The sequence below is a fragment of the Morone saxatilis genome, unplaced genomic scaffold (assembly GCF_004916995.1).
Source record: "Morone saxatilis isolate NCDOM2014 unplaced genomic scaffold, NCSU_SB_2.0 Contig18, whole genome shotgun sequence".
NCBI lineage: Eukaryota > Metazoa > Chordata > Actinopteri > Moronidae > Morone > Morone saxatilis.
The window spans coordinates 18,668,241-18,693,851 of NW_023339740.1; the positions used below are offsets into that span (position 1 = coordinate 18,668,241).

General features: G+C 39.0%; 2 protein-coding genes across 2 annotated transcripts in view; both read left to right on the forward strand.

Moving 5' to 3' along the window:
• The first annotated feature begins 2,689 nt into the window (after window positions 1–2,689).
• On the forward strand, window positions 2,690–6,874 carry LOC118328406 (protein shisa-4-like). Its single transcript, XM_035662144.1, has 5 exons — window positions 2,690–2,973; window positions 3,157–3,313; window positions 3,438–3,589; window positions 4,411–4,560; window positions 5,926–6,874. Exons 1-5 carry the CDS (start codon window positions 2,907–2,909, stop codon window positions 6,060–6,062), a joined length of 663 nt encoding a protein of 220 aa, XP_035518037.1. The 5' UTR covers window positions 2,690–2,906; the 3' UTR covers window positions 6,063–6,874.
• Window positions 6,875–10,269: 3,395 nt separating this feature from the next.
• Window positions 10,270–25,611, forward strand: part of itga7 (integrin, alpha 7) — a gene marked incomplete in the record, with an annotated part of 34,980 nt that continues 19,638 nt past the window's right edge. Inside the window, 1 exon segment of the mRNA XM_035661493.1 lies at window positions 10,270–10,787. Within this exon segment, the coding sequence (XP_035517386.1) occupies window positions 10,570–10,787 (218 nt within the window).

The following is a 25,611-nucleotide window of genomic DNA, read 5'->3' on the forward strand; positions in this document are numbered from 1 at the left end:
TGTCAGGTTCCTTTGCTGGCCGTTGGGGTATTATGGAAGGCAGGTAATGTTTTATATATGTTACTTGAGAACAAAATCAAGTCCAGAATGTGTAATATTTATCATGAGAGGATTTCTGATTTATGATGGAAAACATATATGTCATTGTCAGTGGAAAAAGCCTCCAACAAAAGGGAACATTTATCATGTCACTTTTACCAAAAAAGCCTTTCACACAGGAAAAGTTTGCTTAACATTTAAGTTTTATGCGTCCGTGTACAAGGGAGATTTCTTCTTTTACTCAGGTTGTTTTCATTCATTGTTTTCATTTGCCCATCTAGCAGTACGTGTAACTGAGCTGAAATGCATCGGCAGCTTGAATGAATGAAATAACCAAAGGATTTTTTTTTTTTTTCAAACAATTAAACATTTGCAAACAAATACAAATTTATAATAAAATGCAAGAAACAACTGTGCCTTCTTAGCCATTTACTTTTATCAAACTTAAGTGTGCCTGTCATTTACAGCTGTTTCAGATCTCTTTCTTGTTATCCATGAGAGTTTGATTTGCTTGTTTCACATAGTGTTGTTACTTGTATTTAAATGTCATCAAGACTTACATTTGTCAGCCAGCCATATTATTCTGCAACATTGTTGCCATCAAACTATGCCCTTTGATTACTAGCCAAACTGTGTATGTTTTGAATCTTTAAAGGTCATCATTTTCTTATTCAGTATTTGCCTTGTCAAATCTTGTGTTTTTCTTTTCTGGTAATTGTCATCACTATTGCCTTTTATTCGATTGCAACAGTCACATTTAAATAAGAATATTGTTGTGTTTTTTTTAAATCTAAAAACTAAACTAATACACTTTCTTTGCTCGCCTTTGTCACTTGTGTTTTATTGCAACAAAGACATCACTTCTGCTTTTTGAAATTACTTGACAATAGTACTTGCTTGTTTACTTAAAATCCAGTTGAATATGGAGAAGTAGTCACAAGTCATGCCAGATATTGATATTTTGAGGAACCTTTCAACTTCCTTTGTTTAGGCGTTGGTTGTGGTCAAAGAACGTTGTACCTAATGTCTGATTTTACGTCAGTGTGGCTGGTACACGTTTCAGAATGACTTTCAGTCACATCTATGCTGTGACTTATTTTAATTTGCCAGCTGACATGAGAGAAAGCACATGCCAGCTAATGAAAGGGGCCTGCTGTCCTCACATATCTGTGTTCTGCCTGTGATTTTAGTCTTTGGGCCAGTGTTGATTCCTCAAGGTGACTCTAGTTGGAGTATTTTTATTTGTGTGTGTGGATTATAGCCATTTGTGTCTGTTATGAAAGATATACCAGCAGAGATTTATTCTTGTTTCATCTGTGGTTCTCATCCAAGAATAATTGTCATTGATGCTACTTTGAGAATATATGTACATTACTTTTATTGTGTTAAAAACCTGTCACTTATTCTGCAGAGTTCAATAAAGTATATATTTTATGTTTTTCCCCAACTTTGGTTATTGAATTTTCAGAATACAACCTGATAACTCAAAGTGCACTTCTGTCAAGTCTATACTAAACAACTCGGTGGCAAAATAGATAACACAAAGAAACATTATTGAATTACTAAAAAAGTAAATCCGTAACAAGCTCTGTGAGCCTGTATGTGGGTGCTTTGACCTACGTGCTAACATCAGTATGCTAACATGCTCACAATGACGATGTTAACGTGGAAGTTCAGCTGGTATAATGTTTCCCACGCCCACCATCTTAGTGTTTTGTGTTATCATACTAACATTAGCTAATTAGCACCAAATACAGCTAGGAATGTGTGTGTATTAAAGTCATGTTGGACAAGGGATCACCAAAGTTCCTACAGTTCATCCTGAGGGGAGCGGGAAAGTCTTTACCAAGTTTTATGAGATGATACTTAAGTCTGGATTAGCTAAAATGAAGAACTGCCTGAATAAAAACAGAATACTCCAATATTATTTAAAATTTTCACAAAAAGTAACGAGCTGGCAAAACATATATTGTGGAACTGAGGCAGAACAGAAGCAGAGGTTAGTAAAGTGGATTAGTAGTTTGGCTTTTTAGGCCTCCTAGTCCATATTGACATTTTACATTAAAGCAGCAACAAGGAACCTTTTTTGTTGTTGTTGTTGTTGCTGGCAGCCCCTGTGGACAAAAGCAGCAGTGTTTCCACCCCCTTGTTTCATTGATTTCAAAGGGGAATCCGACCTGGTGGCAGGAATTAAGAATAACTATATAGAAATAGTCAATCTTCTTGCTTATGGTCTTGTTTGTTTATGTAGGTCATACAGAGGCATCAGTATTCAGTTGAGACTGTTTGATGACCAGTTAAAAACTTCTTGTAGTAGCTTTAAGTAAAGGGAGCTGGTGTTGATAAATGGGGAAAATTATCAGTGCTAAAATTATAAGATAAGTTCAAGGGAGAGTGGGAGGAAGCAGATAATAATGCTGGTTTAAAACAAAGGGTGGAGTTCACTGTATTGCATCCACATACAATATTGCCTAACTGATCAGGAAAAGAAACTGAAACTCTGCAATGCTAGACTTGCGTGTGTGGTCTGCTATACAAGTTGTTTTCAACTTCAAGGGAAATTGCTTGCTCGCTTGCCTGTATTGAATTCAATGCTGTAACACAGTTGTTATGCTACCGAATAAAATAAAATAAAAGGCAGACATTTAAGGGCTCAGCAGCAGTGAGTCAAAACAAAACAAAAAAGTGTTTGAACGGAGCACTTCCTGATGCAGAAATCTTCCATAAATCATCCGGTGGCCAATCTTCGACATGAAGCGAGGAATGTTGTCGGACTACTTGCTATAGGGTGGGACAAACAGACATGTTAAAACAGTTGTCTCACTGCAGAGTCACTCATTTCCTCATTACACTAAATCATAGCAGTTATGGTTTCAAGCGTCCTGTCCTGTCTTGTGTGTGTCTTGTTTGTGATCGTGCTCCCGGCTGTATGGGGTGAGTTTCATTGTGGTGTTTTTTCCCAGGTTGAGGATCTTTAGGACTTTCTCAGTGATATGCTGACAGCTTTGACAGTTTGCATGTAAATGTATGTTTAAACTACTACTTAAAAGAGACAACTGTAATTGTAGTTTAGCTAATAATGTTATCAGTTCCATGACCCTGTATTTTATGTTACAGCTGATTACTGTAGCAGCTATTGGGACACGGATGGTCAATATCATGATGATCAGCAATGTTTCCCTCAGTACTGCTGTGGAAACTGCAACCAAAAATACTGCTGCAATGAAAAGAAATACAGTCTAACTCAAGAAAAACAAAATCGCTGTTCTGGAAGGTGTGTTTCACTCTCTATGATACAAAGATTAAGACACTTACAGGATGCAAAATAATATCAGCATTTTAAATAGTTTTAATCATTATACTTCTTTAAATTGCCCTTTCTGTGTCTTTTTCCCCAGGCCTAGCTATGGTAAAAATCGTATTCCTCTGCTTCTCGGAAGCATCTTGGGGACTATTTTTCCCATCATCTTCTGTGTGGGTCTCATCATCTGCTGTGTGGCTCCTTGCTGCTTGTGCTACAAGAAGTGTCGAAAAAGACAGAGGCCCCAAAGTAGGAGACATGTTTGGTTTCAGTTGAGCTTGTGCAGGAAACTGCAGTCTTGTTTTATGTGTTGTATGTGCAAGCGATTACAATTATACAGTTAAAGGAAAAGCTCAGCCTCTTGAAAATATACTTATCTGCTTGTTAAATTGGAAGATTTATACCACTCTTATAAGCTAAGCAGGAGCCCGCTAACTTAGCTTAGCACAAAGACTGAAAACAAGGGGAAACAGCTAGCCTGGCTCCGTCCAAATGAAACACAATCAGTCCATCAGCACCTCTAAAGCTTATAAATTAACACATTGTATCTCATTTGTTTAGATTGTACAATAATAAATTGCTGTTTTATGGGATGTTATGTGCCAGATATTTGTTTGTCACAGGACCAGTCGCCAGGCAACCAGCTGCACCAGTAACTTCTTAAGGCCCAAGTATGCTTGCCGCTTGAGACCTGTCGTGCTACACTGTGACGTCAAAATGATTACAGTCTCTGCTGGTTGCCTGGCGACTGGTCCCGGCCAAGAAATAGTCCGGCACATAACTGCCCCATTAAACAGAGATTTGTTGATTTTTACAGTTTAAAATGAAAAAAGAGATATGATGATTAGTGAGCTTTATAGGTGCAGATTGCTTTGACAGAGCCAACAAACTCTCAACAAGAAAGTGAACTGTGTTAAGTATGTTTGCCAAAATGTTGAAACTTTCCTTTGAACAAAAAACTTTGTTTTTGGATCCACCTGTCTTTGGATAGAATTTGTTTCAGTCTGCATACAAATCACAGTAGAGTATTGGCAGCTTATTTTCAAACCAATCTCTGACTTTACCTTCAGCTGTGGCCACCGTAGTCAACTTACCCCAGCAGCCAACCTCTCCCTCTGGATATCAACCTTCCTACCCAGGCTACCAGCCTGTACCTGTCCAGCATGGATATGGAGGCCTGCTTATCCCTACAGCACCACCACCCTCATACATGGAAGCCAGTAAGTTATCTCATACCATTTATAAATGTAACTATTCTGCTAAGCAGTTGCTGGTAAATTCTAGGCTAATTCAACTGCCTCTGCCCCACTTTTGTTTTATATAGAAAAAGGGAATACTGTATGCTGCATGCTGGTGCTACCAAGTCTTGTTATCAAGCATATTGTTTTACATGCAAAACAATAAATGTGTTACTCTGATTTAACTATTCTACTAAACAGTGGCTGGTACATTTTAAACTAATTCAACCTAGGAGGAATATGTAGCAGGCTTGGTTGATGTCAACCAGTTGTTCAAGCTAGTCCACCTGTCCAAAGAGGAAGATTACGTTTGTTCTGTGATTTTGTATATTTAAAGGGTTACGGTCTGATTTGCATTAACAAATCAGTGTTGGTAGCATTTACTGATAGCAACAATAATTGTTAAAGCAAAAGTCTGCTGATATCCAATATTTTTGTCAACACATATTGTGTGTACCTAAAGCCTGATATATCTTAATCCTCTGTGCTGTAGAACCACAATGATGTCCAAAACCAATAAAGCTGTGAAGTTGGACGAGTTATTTCCCTTACATTTTTTTCATTGACAGTTTTACATGACTCAGAGTTTGAGCACTTCAGCAGCTCAGATTGGCATTAAACTCTCTTGATTAAGTGATCAGTGAATAAGATTAACAACTGCATTAGGAAATATCTGCATGATGGATGAAAGATTACAGTATTTCCAGTTCACTTTTCATTTCTGGGTCAATTTTGGGTGAACTCAGCTACTGTGTTGCTACATTTTGTTTTGTGCCTCTTTTCCATAGCAACGGTGACCAAAGCTCATAGGTATTGTAGTATTTAGACCAGTCCGGCATGCCAAATTGATTTGATGGAGTGTAAAATGAAAATAATCCCATGAAAAGAGTAATTATTAAAAAAATATATATATAAAAAAAGGAAACCCAACAATGAATTTCCTGTGTCATTGTTTGCCAAAAATGATTAAAAACAATGAGCCATACCTTTGCATTTGGTGACATATTCCGCCATCAATATGAACATGAGCGCTGTAGATTACTTTGAGTTAATCTCACATACATCCTGCTGTTTCAAATACTCACTAGAGCACCAAATGTGTATTAATCCACATTTTCAAATAGTCCACAACAAATTTGCTGTTTACCCCTGATATAGTAATGTTTGCTGAGAACTACAGTACCCAGGTATTTTAGGAATGTATACAAAACAAAAGATAAACATCAGTATTATCTTTTCATTATTATTGTTACAAGCCAACATCTTAGTTAAAAAAAAAATTATAATTTAGAAAGCAACATAATTTTTCAGTAATGACCAACCAAATATTTGTTTTTGTCTTTTTAGCTGATCCTGCTTACCCTCCAGCATTCAGTCAAGGGCAGCCAATGTACCCCTACTCCAGCCAGCTTTATGGACCGCCACCGAATACACATGAACTTGACCAGCTGCCTTATAACCCCTCTTATGGGCCAAACCCCTAAACCGAATACCTAGTGGTAGACGGTACATAGTAAAATGTTTGGTGTTGATACACTGGAAACCTTTGCAGGATGTCAAATTCATATCACATACCTTTAAAAATCTACATTTTCTATAGCAGTGTGTCTGGAATTTAAACTCAATGCTGCTGCTGCTTGTTATGGGTAAATGAATAATAGCTTCAGTAATGACCATTCGTTTAGCGGTGTCCAATTTTAAATGAAAGTGTTGAATGTTAAATAAGTTGAGGAGAAAATACAAGTAACACACATCTCACATGATAAGAGAAAGAAATGATATGATGGACACAACAGTTAAGGTGTAACTTTTCTGTATCTGTTAACAATTCTTATTCATTCACATCATCTCAACACATTCTTTAATTGTTGCACTCAGTCTTGGTTTATTCTTGAACAACTGGGGAGTTTTAGGGTTTCCGTCCACCTTCAAAGAGCCAGATTTGAAGATTTAAAGATTTGAAATTATGATGACACATGTTTTGTTACTAAACTACCACTAGAGGTCGCCTCTGCCCCACTTTTGTTTTGTATAGAAAAGGGAAACGGTAGAACACTGTATGCTGCATGCTGGTGCTACTCAGTCTTGTTATCAAGCATATTGTTTTACATGCAAGACAATAAATGTGTGACTGTTTTGTCTCATTGTAATAAAGCTTTTGCAGAGATCAAAGATTTAAATAACAGATATTTTAATATCTTGATGTACAGAATACATGGTTGGTTTTTCTGTTATTAAGGAGGAATGACGATGTGGATAAACCATAAAATATCTGTTACCTATAATAAAACTTGAATTCTTCATAAAGTACAGAGAAGAAAACTGGTGTAGTGAACATAATATGGTGTTGATAATGCCTGTGGTGATGGATGGTAACTTGTTTATGCTAATTTCGAGTTGTTTTGTTTGATTATGGAATAACTGTAGTACTGCTTAGTTTATTTGTTAACGCCCCTGAACCATTGTGAACTCACAAACATCTTCTTGACTCCCCTTGATTTGTGTCGGCTGCAAATACAGTTATATAATCCTATTCTTATTAACGATGATCAATCTGACGTCACATGTAAAGGGTCACACCAAGTTGATTATCTGGAGTTTGTCCAATTTTTTATAACTTAAAATATTTGACAATCTTAGGTTTCATCAGACTGTGAGTCAGCAATATACCCTTTTCACTTCAGCCATTTTGACATGGAATAGTTTGGTAAACACAGGTGTTCTTGTTTGTATCAGAGCCTTTCCAGTGAGCCGACATGCACAATAGCAAAACCCTGACTATGTTTGACCCGAATTGAACAGAGTTTGTGTCATTGCCAATACCTGTGTTTATCCTACTATTGCATATCAAGATGGCTGCTGTGAAAAGGTTCCATTCAGAAAAGCTTCCAAACCCATCAAACAACATCATCTGTCTCTCTTCCCCAGTGAAAGTAACAGAATTTGCCAACTCAGAAATGTAAACTGTAGTCACACCAAATGACTGCAGGTTTGAACTTGTTGTTGGTCTTTTTGCTCTCTCGAGTGAGGAGTTATTTGTTGCAAAATTATGCGCTTTTTTAATGCAATGATGATGATTGCATGAGGAGTTTTCCGAGCATAACACCCTTTGGAGTTTGTGTCACCTATTCTCAACACTAGGCTTTTGTCCAACAATGCAGCAAAGTAATGGAGAGATTTACTTGCCTGCTTTTCAGACCCTCTTACAATGAAATCAGTGGTATAAAATCCATAATGTTGGAACTAAATGTTATTATCTACAGTGGGAAAAACCACTGTGCTCAGTTTAGCCTCTTCCTGTGGGATCATGTGCAGTTAAATAGTCAGAGTGAGTGTGCTTGCATTTAATCCCGTAATAACCAGCACCACTCCCTCTTATAGCATCCCGCACTATCCATGAATCAATACAGTAATAGTGCTGACTGCGGCTATCTCAGTCATCGAAGTGACGGGGGGCTATAAGAGGAAAAATGACCCTGCGTGTATGTACTGCTCCCTGCTTGCCGTCTAAAATAAGATCTCTCCTTGAAGTGTGGTTCAAACTGCTAATGAGCTCTTGTGTAGGGATGCCAGAGTCATGGAAGATGTGACAGATAATCTTTACAGCCAGCCAACACTACTGTTCTTTTCCTCTCTATCCCTTTCTTCTTCTCTTTTTCTCTTTCTTCCATCTGTTCCTCTGACTGTGCTTTGTTCTATCTGAAGACATTCTTGCCTGGCCTCCTGCCCGAGCTGCCATTACGATGTTTTCAGCATTTTCTCAACATCCCACACCATTCCTTTCTTTCTCCTTTTCTTCTGCTCTGTGGAATCCCTCTGGTATTTATTTCTCAAATCCGAGCTGCACATGGCGAACAGACAGGGTCACACTATATTATTGGATATCAGAAATCAACCTTTTGATCTGGTTTTAGTTCATCATTTAAGAGTGAGTGTGTGGGAGCAACTGCTGACAAAGGCACAAACTCTCCAATGATCTGGCAAAGATGATCTAAGAGATACAAACATGCTGAACTTTCCCACATGCTTGGAAACACAAACAGACTTGACAGCATTATTTATGTGTCGTTATTTTTAAATCTGTTCCATCACTAAGGATAAGTGATAAAAAGTTTCCAACATCATTCATATTTTGATATTTCTACACACTCAAGATATGTGTTTTTACAACCATAACTAGCTGGATGGATAGCCATAAAATTTACACTCGTCAGGTAGTGCCATCATTAAGTCACATTTTTTTTATTTGTCCAGAAAATACCTAAATTCCCATCAGCCTCAGATGTGTTTGTGTTTTTTTGCTAATTAGCAAATGTTAGCATGCTGAACTGAGATGGTGAACATTGAAGCCACCTGCTAAACCTCAGCATGTTAGAATTGTCACTGCTGCACATGCTGACTTTAGCATTTAGCTCAAATTCATCAGAGAGTTTTCGGCTTATTATCTTACCCTTTCATTGATATAGATGGGTGCGACAAAATAATAGAAACATATTAATCTTATTTTAGGATTAATCTTCTTCTTTAATACCATATTGGGGCAGCAGGGGGCTGTTTTTTTTGACACAAGAAGCAGGTTCATGTTGCCAGACAGTTCACACAAGAGGAATTCATTCTCATCCCCTAGTAACCTGTGTGTGTGTGTGTGTATGTAAACATGATGATGGTGCCCAGAGACATGAATCTTAGGTCAGTTTGAATCCTCCTTAATGTGAAAGTTTTTGCCTCTTTGTCAATGCTCAAAACTAAATTCTCACACCAACATAGTCAACCACATCCACTGGAGGCTCTTTGCAAGAAAACAAACCATCTGAATTTCAGGATATAGTTAATAATTACAGTAGCATATTTAATGCAGAGTTCAAGGTTTATGAAGACTTTTCTATTCTCGTGTCACTGGTGTGCAACTGTTGTGTGTGAGGTTTATTGTGTGGAACAGTTGAGGTGACACACTGACAGCTGCACACAGATTGACTCAAGAGAAACAGAAATCAGCTGGTTAAAACAACAGCTGTGGGTGAGAGGCCATTACTGAGGTAGGCATTGTGTTGTTTGTCTGAGCAACTTGTAGGAAAATCATAGGTGTAAAGCACTTATAATTCACGTAAAATAAAATAACAATTAATATGCTTCGTTGGAGTCTTGCAATTGTCCTTTGTGAACATTGCTCTGTAGCAGCATATACATTCCTCCCACTCTATCTTTCCAGAAGAGCTAAAGGTCTGTAATAAAGTTTCCTGGGTCACTGTGCACATTTCGGCCCCTTTTTGTCTCCCAGATTCATTCCAGATCACTGCCACCAGAAGTCAGACATCAGGGCTTTCAAGCTCCGGGTAAAAAAAACCCTTTAGACTTTTCATCTGTCTGGCTTTTTAAATCAGTTTTTTCCCTTTTATGTTCCTTGGATCTACAAACACCTGCACCAACGAGTAGCCACAGAAAGAGGCAGTTTGGACCGTGTGAACTCAACAGATAAAACAGTCTAATGTCTTTTCACCCTCTCTCCCTCTCTATTCAATAGCCTCCAAGTATCTTGACAACCTTGCCTGGTATTTTGGCAGCAGTCCCTTGAGTGTTGATGTCAGCTGAGAGAGGGGAGGCAGGGTGGTGGAGGGACTGAAAGGGAGAGAGGGGAGGGGGGAGGAGTGAGCGGGCTATTCAAGGCACTTGTCCTCTGTCTCCCTCAGAGCTTAGAGGAGGGGGGAGGCGCACATGCATTGAGAGAAACACACTTACACACACACATATACTCGTAGCGGCCACATTTTCACAGCCTGCTCTTCAGACTGACAGCAGCAAACGGAGTTGAGAGCCAGCACGACAGAGCGAGGGAGGAAGAGGACTGGAAACAAGGGAGGCATCCACAGAGGAGAGGACAGGAGTGGAGACTACACACGATTTGCCCCATTTTTTTCTCTTTTAGCTCTCTGGGAGCCATAAAAGGAATCTGCCCTGTACTCTTCTTGAACTGAACTTGCTCTGCACCTTGCTATGGCAGCCCTGGTGGGACATGGGAACACTGTCTCCCTCTCACCTTGTTCCTCTCATCCTTGGACTACCCTCCTCTGGGCTCTGTTGTCCCTTTCAAGCCAAGTGTTGGGTTTTAACCTGGATACTACTCACACACTGCATAAGTTGGGGGACCATGGGACCTTTTTTGGTTTCTCTCTAGCACTTCACCAACAGCTTACCCCAGAGCCTCAGAGCTGGTGAGTGGGTGAATGCAGCACTGAGCTCATGCCCTGTGTGTCCTGTGTGTTTTTGACTTGTTGTTGCATCTTACATACTCAGTTTCATTGTGTTTTATCTTGTATCTGCACCTGCTGCTCGTGCAAAACGTTCCCTATACCTGATCTTTCATTTTTAGGATATTTAAAAGCTGAAATTGTGAGTAAAAGCTGAGTTGTGTGGCTACAGTCAGCATTTCTGTGCTGCACCCGTCCTTGGATTTGCTAAATCATTGCACTGAAGTGAGTGCAGGAGTTTTAGCATGTACAGCATGAGCAGCCTGAACTCTGAGTTAATAGACGATGATTTACGGTAAGTGTAGAGTGGATGAGAGTAGACTTGCTGAATCAGCTGCCATGCAGTGATTTCTGACGGAGGAGAAAAAGGTTTTTAAGTGATTTTTTCCAAAGCAGTTTAGATCTGATGCTGACTTCAAACTAGGGGAGTGGACTAATATGTCCTATAGTGTGTAGGGCTGTGTGTATGTGTGTTTATGGATGATTGTTCTCTGATCCGCTGTTTGCCAACAGCTGTTTTGATGTGTCTTTCAGTGTGACTGGAACACTCATGAGCCCTGTCCCCATCCTCCAGAATCCATGAATAAATTATACCAACAGTCTGCCTGTAAATCTTTGGAAATGTTTACTGCATGACTGTAAATAAGAGGCAGTCTTAATTTACCTCCTTTGAAACTTTGTGATTAATATTTCATCTGGTGACGTGCCAGAGAGTCATAGTTTTGTAACATATCCATAGGAAGAGGTTTTTTTCATCAGTGCAGAGTTCTGTATTTTCCGCTACAAATTCAGATGTCACAGTTAATGTCATCCAAACGTTTCTATACGGTTACAACTTCACATTTTTCACTTTTAACTGAAGTGTGATACATGATTATAACAAGTGGTATTCAGATCTTGTACTTAGTAGTAGCAGTACTACAATGTAAAAATACTCCATTACAAGTAAAAGACCTGAATTTAAATTCCTATGTAATTAAAAGTACTGAAACATTATGAAGAAAACATATTTGCTGTGCAGAAAAAAATGGCCCCTGTGAGTGTCATACTGTACATTATTACTTATTATAGTATTGGATTGATTGATCGATTGCATTTTGTTAACTGTAATTATTTGTATAATCTAGAGCAACATATCATAGTAAAAAGTGAGTGAAAAATATTATATTCCCCTCTAAAATGTGTGGTAGAAGTATAAAGTTGAATAAAATGGAAGTACAGTTATCTCAAACATAAGTACTTTCCACCCCTAAGTACAGCAAATTTATGTAATGTGCATCACTTAAAATGAATTCAAACACTTTGGGTATAAGGGAATTCATTTATAACAGGTCCCTGTTTTGGAGCTCCATATTTAACTGTTGGCTCCTCAGTTTACCCGGGCTGGAGTCATCCTGTCGCCTGGTAAGACCGGGGAATGACATCAGCATTTACAGACACATAGACAGTCAGAGCCAGGGTCATGTCACTGCTCTGAAACCTGCTCACTGTTCAGCAGCATTCCTGGAACTTATTTATTTATATATTTATAACAGACGTTGAGCTCAAAATATTATATCGCTCACTACTGCGGCCTGTTTCAAACTGCAACAGAGAGAAAATGCTAATGTGCCAAACAGTCAATAAACTAACCTGATGTGCTGATGTGATGCACTAAATGGAAGACAGTGGGATGAATAATGCTGTTGCCGGCATTCTGTCATCAAACCCACTATAGATAACTTTATGATGATTTCATCCCCGTCCCAACAGCAAGGCTACTGTATCTCCATATGACTCACAGGGCTGTAGTCATGATTTTAGAAATTCTGAGGTTATGAGTCTCAGAAATTAGATTGTTTTAAAACCGTTTTGTAAATTGTTCACTTGCATTGGTAAATATTCCCCAACTTTTAATGAGCTAATAAAAGTAGTTTGGTTTAAGTTTTGTGAAATTTTCAGACAATCCAATGTCCTTTCAAATGGTATAGGTAATTAAGAAAATTAAGATATTTGAACTCAAAAACATTATGTTATTATGTCACATTTGTGAAGCATTGAATAGAGATATCTAAAGTTAGCATTAGAAATCAATAAACTCTAATTTTTCATTCAACTTGAGCCTATCACTTCTCGTCTAAAATGTGGCCATAACAGATCATTACATTCATTTCTGTTTTTTAACACCCAAACTGGGGTGGCAGCTGCCATATTGGTCACCCCACTAGATCCACCTCTGCCACTAAAACCCCACAGATTCTCAGGAGAAAATGTGGAGATTATGACCTCAGAGTCCTCAATGGCACAGCCCTGATGACTTGATGATGACTTCATCAGCACTGTGGACTACAGGAGTTCAAAACATTTCAAGTTGATGTTATTGCACTTTCAATAAGAGAAATGTATTATTCAGATAGCAACACAGCAATTATCTTTGCTGTCTGAATAATACATTTCCATTAAGCTTTATGATAGTGCCCTCTCTGTTATTGCAGCTCAAATTTGAGAGTTTACTTTCCAAGGTGCTCCCATTATCAACTCTGTTCTTCTGATGTACTTTTGTGAAACAATTTGCCTCAAACTTGTTGTAATTAGATGCTATTGACTCATTTTCTCTTTATATTATGAAGGTTTGGGTTACTGTCGCCTGTGGTCATACTGTGTTGCACTCATTGTATTTTATGCAACTGGATTCAATGGTGAAAATGATATTACAGCTTTGATCCTCTGTTCTATGCTCACTCATGGCTGAATCACACAACCCATAATGTTAAAGTGCTAATAGAAATCAGCTTAGTCATACTGTCACAAGTGAGTTTCACCTTCTCTGGTTTTGGAGTTGAACAGTGTTTTGGAGGCATTTTCTTCAAAAAGAAAAAAAGGCCTTCTTCAAAAGCAGGACCACACAATGTCGGGGAACAGACGTTCAGCTTCAGATACAGCTGGCAGTTTTAGTGAATGAATGTCTTTTTTTGTTCCGTTTTACAGTATCTCTTCAGTACAGACTTATGGCTGCCTCAAACCTACTGGTCCTTTTCAGTGAAGCAGCAAAGTCCGAGGCAAAGGTCAACCCATGTGACACAATGATCTCATGTTGACTGATGTGCTGTAATGAGATCCCGTTCAGTGACATGTTGTAAAGTGGTCTCTTGTTGATAAGAGGCTCGATCTGGCTTCTGTAAACTTTCTGTATCTCTTAGTTGTTTTTGTCCTGAAGCAGAGCCCCCAAGCTGAACTTAGGGGACTTCTCCTGCTGCTGCTGCTGATGATGCCGATGATGCCAGACAGAGAATGAGATGAGAGGGTATTTGAGTCTGAGTTATGTGTTCGTCTGCTATTTATACTGCTATGAGAAGTGCTTCTGCTAATAGTTTACTGCCTGGTGAAGACAGGAAGCCCCCTGAGCTTAATCGCACTACTGCCAATCTTCCTGAATTCAGCTACTGCATGTTTATTTATTTATGTTTTTACAGCACATGCTATAATTTTACAATACACCAGAGTCTTTCATATCTTACAATATGAGGCATTTTGAGAATATTTAAAAGATAAATAGGTTGTAATAGCAAATAGATAAATGCTTTACAGGTGCACGATGGGGACTTACTACTGGTATTTACTTTGGATTTACATTTTCACTAGATTAGAGGTTATGCTTGATCACACTAGTTCATACAATTATCAACCACATTGTTAATCAAAAATGTTACTAGTTGACAGTCTCTCCTTGAAGACACTGTTCTTCACATGAAAAGTGACACAAATAGTTGTTTGAGAAGAACATAGAGACATAGAGAAGTTCAAACCCTGGCTCCTCTCTTAATCTGCACAGCTGGCCAATCACTTTGTGAAGGAGTGTGAATGTTGGATTGTCGGTTTTGTATAGTTAGAGATATGGTCGGACACTCAAACGCCTTTCCGTCAGAAAGGTGTGGTGGGAGGGTATTTCTGAAGCTATTCGACCAACAAAGAAGACGCATACTGGCAAAGAGGCTGTACCAGCATGCTATCATGCTCACAGTGATGATGCTCACAAGCTGATGTTCAGCAGGTAGCATATTTACCATTTTCAGTGCATTAGAATGCTAACGGTTGCCTATCAGCACTAAAATCACTAAAAAAGTACAACTGCGGCTAATGAGAATGTCATTAGTTTTGTAATTATTTGGTCATATTGAACAAAGCAATATTTGACCTGATGATGGTGCAAGATGAAAAGTCAAGGGATCATGAAAATAATTACAATTCACCCTCTGGGGACCATGAATGTCTATACATCATTTCATGGCAATCAGTCCAAAAGTTGTTAAGATATTTCTGTCTGGACCAAAATCCGACCGACAGACACTAATTGCCATTCCTAGAGCCACAGCCAGCAGGGCCAATGACAAGCAGGAATTTGTTGCGACCACGTATGCCCATGCATCCACACCTTCATGCATTCACACACACACAACCTCACAAACATTTGACCTCCATGCCAAATTTCAGCCTCCTAGGGAGAAAGCTGTGACTGCCAAAGGGCGGGGAAATTGTTTTTAACCGGCCGACAGACAAAGTAGAGCTGCTGGTCACTATCATGCACTGCTGATAGTATATATTCTGGATCAGATGATTATACATACTGCAAGCATTTAGTATCATACATGAATACACTTAGAACAAAACCCATGACAGCATTATATAGCATATATAGATTTCTAGCCAACTGCCAAAGGCTTGTAAATCACACTGTAGGCTACCCAAAATGTATGCTGGAAATCCTTTAGCCTTACAGTTTCATGTCATTCCTTTATATTGATCTCAGCCTTGTGATTTAATGTAAAAGTCTTTTCTGATTTAGAGTGCTTTGACAAAGGTGGGGGACGGCAGTTCTGATGTAGGTCACAAATCATCTGTTATTGTTTTTTGCTGAAGGATCTCTATCTGGCCTTGAAAGACATCTATTGTGCTTCCTATTCCGACCCAATTGTTATCCTTCCTTTTGTGCTGTGTTTTGAATCATGGCAGTAATTTCCTCTCTCTGGACATGTCTTTTATTGGCATTTTATTATCTTTTTCTTACGCCTTTCCTCCCCAAAACATGTCAGTTTGTTTTTGGGTGCATCATAACCACACATTGACATCATTGTTAGGCTGTCAGGCTGTCAGTAGATGTCGTTGGCTGTGTTACATTGCTGTCATAGGGAAAGTAAAAAGTCTCAGGTTGCAGCAAGGTTCATGTTTACCGTGGACTTTGCTTTGGTGCCTTTCTGAGAAGTCTCAGTGCCAGTGGGGCCACAGGTAGCTGATATAATCCCAGACATCTAGTCTGGAGTTCGATTTCACTGGCTGAGTAAGAATCTAAAACAGAGCTTTTTGAAGCTGAACAAATCCTCCCATTGAACTGGAGGCTTGATTAACACAGCTTAAAAAACAAGAGTGGAGCGTGGAAGGGAATTTTGGATGACCTCCAAAAGGTTACAGAGATTGCAAGAAAAGTCAAATGCAAAAGATGAGAAACTCAGCACAAGAGGTAACATTTTTATTGTAGTAAAGCAATTGTTTGACCTGAAACCTCTAAAACTCACATATTAACACATTATATCTTGTTTGTTTAATCCATATAAAAACTGAACTGTATCAACACACGTTGCAGTTTTATGGGCGGTTATGTGTCGGACTAATTGTTGGCCAGTCACAGTAACTTCCTTTGTGTATAGATTAAACAAACAAGATATATTATGTTAATTACTGAGCTTTAGAAGGGCTAGTAGGTGCATGTTGTTACCTTTGTACAGAGCCAGGCTATCTGTTTCCTGCAATGTCCGGTCTTTGTGCTAAGCTAATTGGCTGTAGCTTCATATTTACCGTACAGACATACAGAGATCTAACTCTCAGCAGGAAAACAAATGCATATTTCCCATAATGTCAAACTATTCCTTTAAGTATTTTATTTTGTAATTGGTAATTTTTATTTCACTGTTAAAATTAAATCAACAAAACTTTTAGTTTTTGCCTTTCGTATCGTCTTTACCTTCCAGTGCCATGTCTTTTGTTGAATATATATGTATAATGTGTGTAAATGGGGCCCAGCATAACTGCTTCACACATTCATAACACAAAAAAGAATTTCTGGGAGCTAATTTGCATTAAAATAGCCAAATAAAAGCTGCCTTTTCACCCTCAGCTTAAGAGTTGAGAATGAACCTTCCCCCTTTTCCCTCCCTAACTCAATTCATGATTTTTATCCTGCTCCCTCCCTCTCTTTCTCTCTAAATCTCTTAGAGGCTATTCATGTGAAAGCCTCGTAAATGTAGGAGCTCACACTGCTGCAGTGCTTATTTATATGAGAGATCAGAAGGAGCAAAGGGTATATAGCATGGGCTTTACAGTCTGGCACACACACACACACAATTAATGCTTTTTACTAGCTCCCACTTACTCTCTGTCTATTTAGCATTCTCCCATTCCGCCACACTGGGTTGCCTGAGCCTGGACAAAAGCTCAGTGGGAAGCAGCACTGCCCGGCAGAGAGCTTTCAGGAATATTGCTCTGCAGACCACGTGCTCACTGGAGGGAGCGGGACAATCTGCAGAGTCAGGGGGAAACATGCAACTTAGATCTGATGGAGATGCAGAACAAATGCACTGTTTGGCAGTGTAGGAGGAGCAGGAGCTGATTCTGCATCTGCACTTCAGAGATAGTTGGCAGATAAAGTCCTGAGAGGGTCAAGTTTTCTGGCATTTTGTTCCTTTATCAGTGCACTTAATTATCTTTTTTGGTGTTAATATGTTAATAGCTTTGCGATTATATTAGCTTTCTCTGTTATTTGATAAAAAAAAAAACCTCAGTGGTTTAGGCATTACCTTGAGTTGACTATGAATATCATATGATCTGTATGTGGGGGAGGGGACGAGGCTCTGATGGGAGCTGAAGGGATGAATAAATCACGGAAGGTCTCTTCTTTTATTAAATATGTGTGTGTGCATGCCCACGTTTATGTGTGTGTGTGCCATTTGGAGGCAGGCTCTGATAAAGACGCAGTTTAATCAATCAGCTGATGGCACCTCTGCTGGGAACTGCTAAAGAACTGATATCGGAAAGAAACTGTGAAAAGCAGACACAAACAGGAAATTACAAGGGATGTGGAGGCTTTTTGTTCGTATTTATTACAAGAGATTTGCTGATTGATTACACAGGAACGTTTGATTACAAAAGGTACAATTACTATATATTTATATATTATATAGATGACCTTTACGTTATCATTGTCACTCGCTTGTGTTTTCTATTTTCTCAAACAGTTATGTATTGAGTAGGTCCATGTATGTTAACATGTGCCATAATTGTCAGTATCATGTGTCAGGTTTAAGTGAATTGCAATATTACTTATTACTTATTACTCATTACTCGTTGCTCTTTTCAAAAGTAATAGTATTAGTTTATTAGTATTAGTACTTTTTACTCCCTGCTTACAGTAATTAATTACTAGTTGTTATATAACTTTACAGCTACACAGCCCACAAACTTGGTATCTGCATCATTTTCCCCCAAAATTCAGACTTATTATGTTTCCCTCTGGGTAATCGCCCAGTAAGCACAGCTAAAACTTTAAACAAGCAGTTTTTTTCTGCAGCCTATGAATGCATAAAGGTTACAGGTGAAAAGCAGACCTGTCTCAGTCACATGTAGCCTGCTGTCCACTGTTAAAACCTGGATGGTTTGTTAAAATCAAAGTAACGAGAATATTGAATCCTAGCATTTCCATCGTCCAAGCTATAGCTTCCTGCTTCGGGAGAATTACAAAAATGAATCCGGATAGAGTTTCAGATCAGTTGGGGTGACAACAAAAGTAAGGTTGTAACGACTTATATTTTGGTGGGGGTAACTTAACTTATTATTACTGGTAATATGTTACTGCCCAACACTGGTCATACTGTATCTAGCTCAAAGTTTTATTTTAGGTACACCAGCTCTTTGTAAGGTCAATGTTAGCTTAAGTATAATGTGTTTACTAAATGGGGATTCATAAATCATAAATCAAAACTAGCTGTATCACAAAAAAAAGTTCTTACGTTGAGATTAGTAAATATTTACACCCAGTAACTACCAGTTATAACTGTTGCATACATTAACTAAAACATTAGCCTGCTAATTTATGACCTGATTAGACTGAAGTAAATGTCAGATGACCTAACATTCAAAATCTTATTTAACAATGATGTAAATTGGGAAGATTTTCAATTCCCAATTTTTCTTTACAATTACATTACAATTAAAATTACAAAACATTATTCCAATGACCAAAATAACCCCAAAAATAAAATTACTAGCGTTGGTTATTAGTATCATGGTTTATATACATTTATTATAAGTCGCATTAATAATAGGTTAATACGTTTTAATGGTGCAACTTGCTTTAAATTAGCTTGTAGAATAAATTAGGTGGGACAAATTTGTTGATGGGTATACGAATATCTGGGAGAATTATAATGGAGATACACTGATGCTTGTTCCCTGGTGTAATGTTGAAGAGTATTTATCTGCTGATTCCAGAAAATAAACAATTCAATCTGATTTATATCAGTTCTAGAGCATTTTTAATCTCAGTAAAGCCGGTATGAACAGACATTAAGTAGACCCATGAGAATAACAATAAAGAAAGCTGAACAGGAGCCGATATGACTAGAATAGCAAAGAGGCAATTAGCCTCACATCAATCTTTATTTTGTATGGAAAACAAATTTCTCTTTATTAATTAAACTCCTCCCTTTGTTCTCTTTGCTTTTCAGATTTTTTAATTCACTCCCTCTGTTTTTCCTCTGTCGCTGTCTCCTATACGCACAAACAAGAAGGATTAGGTTCTTCCTGGACAAGACATTTAGGCCAGATGACCTGGAAACTCTAAATTAATCCTAGATGTGACATATTGAACGTGTGCCTCTTTCTGTGTGATAGACCTGTCCATGAATGGATGGATGGACAGCTCGAGCGCCTTACCCTTACCAATAAATTGAACAGTATTATAAATCTCACACTTTAAAGAAAGGAAACAATAAGAGGAAAGAAAGAACAATTAAAATAGAGGATATAAGAACCAAATATACAGATCAATAGATGGATGAGTGGATAACGGGGGAGAAGAAAAGGAGGAGATAGAAGGAAACAGAGGAGGGATGGTGTAGGGGTTATGTCCTCTTTTACACTTTGGACCTGAGGGCCAATCATTACCCCATCTATGTCTGGAAATGGCTGTCCACTTATTGATCAGTAGTGGGGCAGGTGGTGAGCTTAGGGGTTGTTAAAGATGCATGTAAAGTGAGGATGGGGTTACCATTGTCCTCTAAAAGCAAAGTGTTTGTACCATACTCCTTCCTGAGATACACTTTCAGTGTCGGATAGAAGTTATTTTCTTTGTTATTTGTTTGTTAATATGACATCAAACTGCTCTTGTGATGTCCTTGAAGAAAGCGTTGAAGCAGGAAGTTGACTCACATCTGTGGGCAGTGAACCACAATATCCCAAAGGGGTTTTTGAACGGCCTGGCAGCTGTTTCTGTCTCTCTTTTTTCCCTTTATTATGCATTACCCAACCCTTTTTTCCCTCCTGCCCAGCGTGGTGAGAGAGTTGAGATGTTAAAAACGTGATGATTCACAGCTCAGTCACCTCATTCTCAGCTGTCATTGTCCCACCAGCAAAACTGAAAGGAGAAACCGGAGTCAGGTGTGAAAACGGCATTTTCTGAAATGGGCCCTTTAGCTCTGTTTTATGAGACTGATTGTCACAGTGGACGTTGTTGGACAGGCTGCAGTCAGTGTGTTGACCTTAGTTGACACAGTTGTTGAACAGCCTTCTGTTGTCTGGTGTGTATCTGCACGTGTGTGTGTCAGTTATTATGAACAAATACTCAGGTCCATTTGTACACTCGCTGTTAACGTCTGCATGCTTGCACATGTTTTCCTTTGCATGTATATGTCTGTGTGTGTGTGTGAGTGTCCAGGTCAGAGGTCACAGTGTTGCCTCAGGATAACAGAAGGCCTACAGAGCCCCTGGCCCCCACGCTGATCCTGCAGAGCCACTGTCAATAGAGCAACAGCCTCATGCTGCTATCCGATGGACAGATGTTAAAGGGTGTGAGCAGCCAGATTAGGAGGGATCAAGTGAAAGGGTTCTGAAAGTGAATATTGAAAATGTTCATGTGATTCAACATTTCACAAACTTTAGACACATGCCTGGAAAATTCCAGGACAGGGTTGGGTTTAAAAAAAAGTTAATCTGTTTCAGTTGCTCTTTATTAAAATTATGTGTGTGAAAAAGTTTCTGACCCCTTAAGGATATTGTTTTGAGTTTGTGTGGGCGTCACATTAACGTCTGAACTGCTTCCCAGTCTTTTCTCTCTCTCTCACTCTCTCTGTCTCACATCATTTATCTCATTGTTTTTCTCCTTTTTCGGTCAGAGTGTAAGCCCCCTCTTTCCATAAACAAACAAAACAAGACTTCTCTCTCTTCCTAAATTATCTTGGGATACAAAATGCCTTTCTGCAGATGTCTGTGTGTCTTGTTTGATTGCGTGTTCACATGTCGGCATGCTGCTATTGCCACGTGAATCTCCAATAATTGTTTCAGTAACAAAGAAAAGGAACTAAACCCCTAAATTCTGCTAACTCCCTCCTTCTGATTTTAAGAAAAATCTGAGAATCATGGGGCTTGGCTTTTTGCTTAGAAAGTCTGTGATGTGGGAGGTAACATGGACCAGAGTTATGGCCAGTCGCACATACACAAAATCAATATATCAAATATTTCCCGTTCACTCCCTTACTATGTGAGCAAAGGGACGAATATAACCTTTGCTTCCGGTGGCAAACCAGATTCGCATCTTTAGTGAACTTCTGTGTGCGGCAATTCCTGCATTGCTCACATTTCACCTCAACATTTGTGTGTATGTGTGACCGTGCTCTGACAGATGGACTACCGCTCAGTGTAGCAGGAATACAGCTTCTGGTAGTCAGAGCTAACTGACATATGTTTTCAGCTAAAAAAGTGGTTTGTGGGTTTAGTTATTCTTTAATATGAGTGGACAGTGGATTTTTGAAAAGGTTTTTAGCAGCACAAGATGTTGTCAACCCATCAAGGAGCACACAGCCAGCAATAGAAAACATAAAAGTTGATGATATGTAATCTTACAAGCTGCAGGTGCAAGTGTATGTGGACAGGGCAGATATTGCTGCACCATCATGTTGTCAGAGATGGCCCAGTGCTCTTGGGCGTAGCTCTTTTTACAGAAAGAGTGCTGGTCTGAATATTGGTTACATGTGTGATGTATTGTTGTCTTTCTCTCACTCTCACTGTCTGCCTGTATGGGAAGCTGAAGCAGGGATGTGACTCCTGAGAGTGGGGGAGGAATGAAGGACGATGTGATTGTGTGTGTGTGTGTGTGTGTGTGTGTGTGTGTATAGGGTTCGGATGGAGGGGGTCGGATGGGGGAGGGGTGGATAGGTTCGTGGAGAGAGTTTTGGGGTGACTGCACATGCTCCCATCAATGAACACATGGGTATGAGTGCAGTCTAATGAGGGTCCTGTGTGTGACTGTCTTGTATCTGTGATGATTAGCTGGAAAAACAAGGAGGATTTATGACAATTGAGGGTGGGGTTATAAATCACTATCCCATAAGCAGAGGCATATGAATTTATGGGGTTTTAGCATTATTGTTTTCACAATCCGTAGATGCAATCAAACACAATGAAAATACAGGATACCTAAAAAGCTTTCATATGCTTTGTTGGGTCAAAAATCTGACTTACTATGTAATGTAACACAATAATAGTAATTTAACAATTATTACATTATTTAATCAGGAAAGAGCTACACTGAGATTAAAAGTCTCTGCCAAGATAGCATGTAGACTATTTTTACAGTTTACATTTAAATGCAATGTATTCGTCCCTATCCCTCTTGGTATAATAGGTATTTCTTTTTGATTGGTCTTAATCAATCGACTGAACCATGACAAACAGCTTGATGGGTGCTGTGACTGCCTGACTGGTCTTTGGTACTAATTTGTGATGGATAATGCAACTGTTTTTATATGCTTACGTTCTTTGTTTGAATACATTTCATACATTTCTAATGCTATAGTGCTACCCAAAACATCTCAGCATGTTAGTGTTATCATTGTAAGTACAACCTCTCATACCCCTTTTCCACCTAATGTTAGTTCTGGGCTGGAGAGTTGGTTCAGAGTTGGTTCAACTTCACAACCTTCTAAAAACCAGTTTATTTTTCCACAGGCTAAAGAGCTTCTCACATCAAATGTAACACTAAAGTTACAAACAATGATAAGAACATAACATTGATGTGAGAAATTAGTAGCTATGCATGCTTGAATAAGGTTACAGTTAGCTAGCTAAACAGCTAATAAATACATAGCTGGCAGGCCAAGGCGCCCTCCAGCCCCTGTTGTAAGTGGTTCTTGGTTCTAGACCAGAAAAATGTTTGTGCCAGGTTGGGAACCAATTTTTCCTGGCTGAGATCCGGTTCCCGTCTAAATGCAAAGAACTGATTCGAGATTAGGCACAGCTATCCGGCTGTAGACTCTTGTCTCTCTTGTCTAGTTTGTCAGGGGATGTGACCGATGCAGGTGGGGCCCAGGTGCTTTATCTAATCTGCGTATACAACCTGGCAATGTAAATTCCACATACACGCACACTTCAGTCATGCTGGTGCCGGCTGGTGGCGTCTGGGTTTATGTGCTTAGTTCACCGTCACGCTCAACACCCTGATATATGCTCTTGGCCCAGTGTGCAGCAGCAACAGCATGCCCACAACCACTCATATTACTCATGCAGAAACACACATACACACACACATACCATGTAGAATGTGGGTTTACTGAAAGATGAGCTTGGCAATGGAGATCATGATCATACTGTCTGACTCAACTCTGAACAATGGAGTGAGCTAAGGAGTGGGTATGAAAAGCATTACGCAGCCATGACATTTTATCTGTGTCAAATTTGCCTGTCTGTATGTTGGGCATTACTCAACTCAATCACTTAACTTCACACAAACAGATTTACACACATGAAATATAAAGGGCTGTGACAGCTTTTGAGGACACCCAGACAGCAGGCTCTATTTTTTGTTTCTTTTTTTTTGTTACATAAAAATGTTTTTCATTTTAGGAAGAGATCAAGAATAAATGGTGTTAAATAGGACTGCAATTCTGTTTCATTTCACAATTTGTTTGATCAATTAGTTCTTTGTCCTAAAACATTGCCGAAGTTGATATCTCCAGATGTCTTGTTTGTCCAACCAAAAATATTATATTATATATTACACGAGAGAAAGAAAAGCAGCAAATCCTCTGAAATGAGAAGCTCGAGTTAGTGAATGTCTTGAAATGAAGAATCAATTATCAATATAGTTGCCAATTATTCTTCTGTTGATTGACTAATTGTTTAATCGCCTAATCGTTTCACCTCTAGTCTGAAATATTTCGCACATTTGAGACTATTGAGGTATAGTATCGTGCTAGTAACAAGTAGTGTCAGGAGTAATTCATGCTAAATTAAATTAAAAAAAGTTTGAATGTCCCTCACACTATTTCATATATCTTCCCTCTATTCCCCCATTAATGTATCCTGGTTGAATCCCTTATTTTAAATGACAATGAAGTATGTGCCATCTACATTAACTACAGTTGTAAATACCAATGGGTACAGATTTATCTGTCTCTTGTACTCCATTTCTAATTTATGTCGTCACGTGTTAGTAATATTATGAGACAGTTTGGTAACAGATGGCTCGGGCCCCAATGTTCCTCTGAGGTGTTTTCTCATTGAAGAATAATTTGAATCTGTCAAAGTTGGCTGAATATCACGTTTAGGCACATGGACATGTTGGAAACTATCCAACTCTCTCCACCAAATACTGCCAGTATAACAGCTTAACGGACCTCCCACCTCACACCCTGACACCTGCCTGTGTATCTGCACATGTATGGGGAAAAGAGAGGTATCACCTTAACTCCTAAACATAAACCAGAGCTCCCTGGAATGTGGAGCTATACGAGGGATCCGATCTTATCAGGTTTTCTTTTGTGATATGTTCTTCCTCTTTATCAAATCCCTTCTGTTTGACGTGTGTTTGGGGTAGCTTAATGCCGGTGGGGTTTCCTAGTAGACCACCAGTGATGTGTAGCATGAGCTGTCTAGACTTTGGGTGGCTGTTTGGGGTTCTCACTCATTAAGGTGAGAGGGAATCATTCCTGAGCCACACACGGCTGCACCTCAAAACAAGTAGTTGTCGGGGAAGAGGAATAGAAAATACAAAGTAGAGCTGTCTGTGGCAGTCTGGGTGGTATCAGTGGTAGTTTCTGTGTCTGTGTGTAAAAGACTATGTGTGATGGCTAGCATGAAAGTGAGGACAAAAGCTTTTTCTTACTCTGGATAAAAAGATGTTGAGTCACTGTGGCAGCTGTTCTCATCATGTAAAATGAGTAAGATGTTGGGATATGCAGCAGTCAGGTGCAGCATGTTGACTCACCCCTTTCCCATCACTTTTAAACTGTGTTTTTTCCACATATATTTACTTATCTGTGCCTACTGGCCCCATGCTATAAAGCTTTTTACCTTACATGAAATAACACATTTTTTCTCTAAAGTAATCACATCATAGTCAAAAGACAGGTTATGCTTATTTGTCTTGTGTAATATTGCCTCTACATTTAATCCCCACATTTAGAGCAAAGTCCAAAGTTCAAATCTTAGTTCAAATTCAAATGTAGCAAAGTAAGTACATGTGTAGCTAGTTAGTTAGCCACGCTAT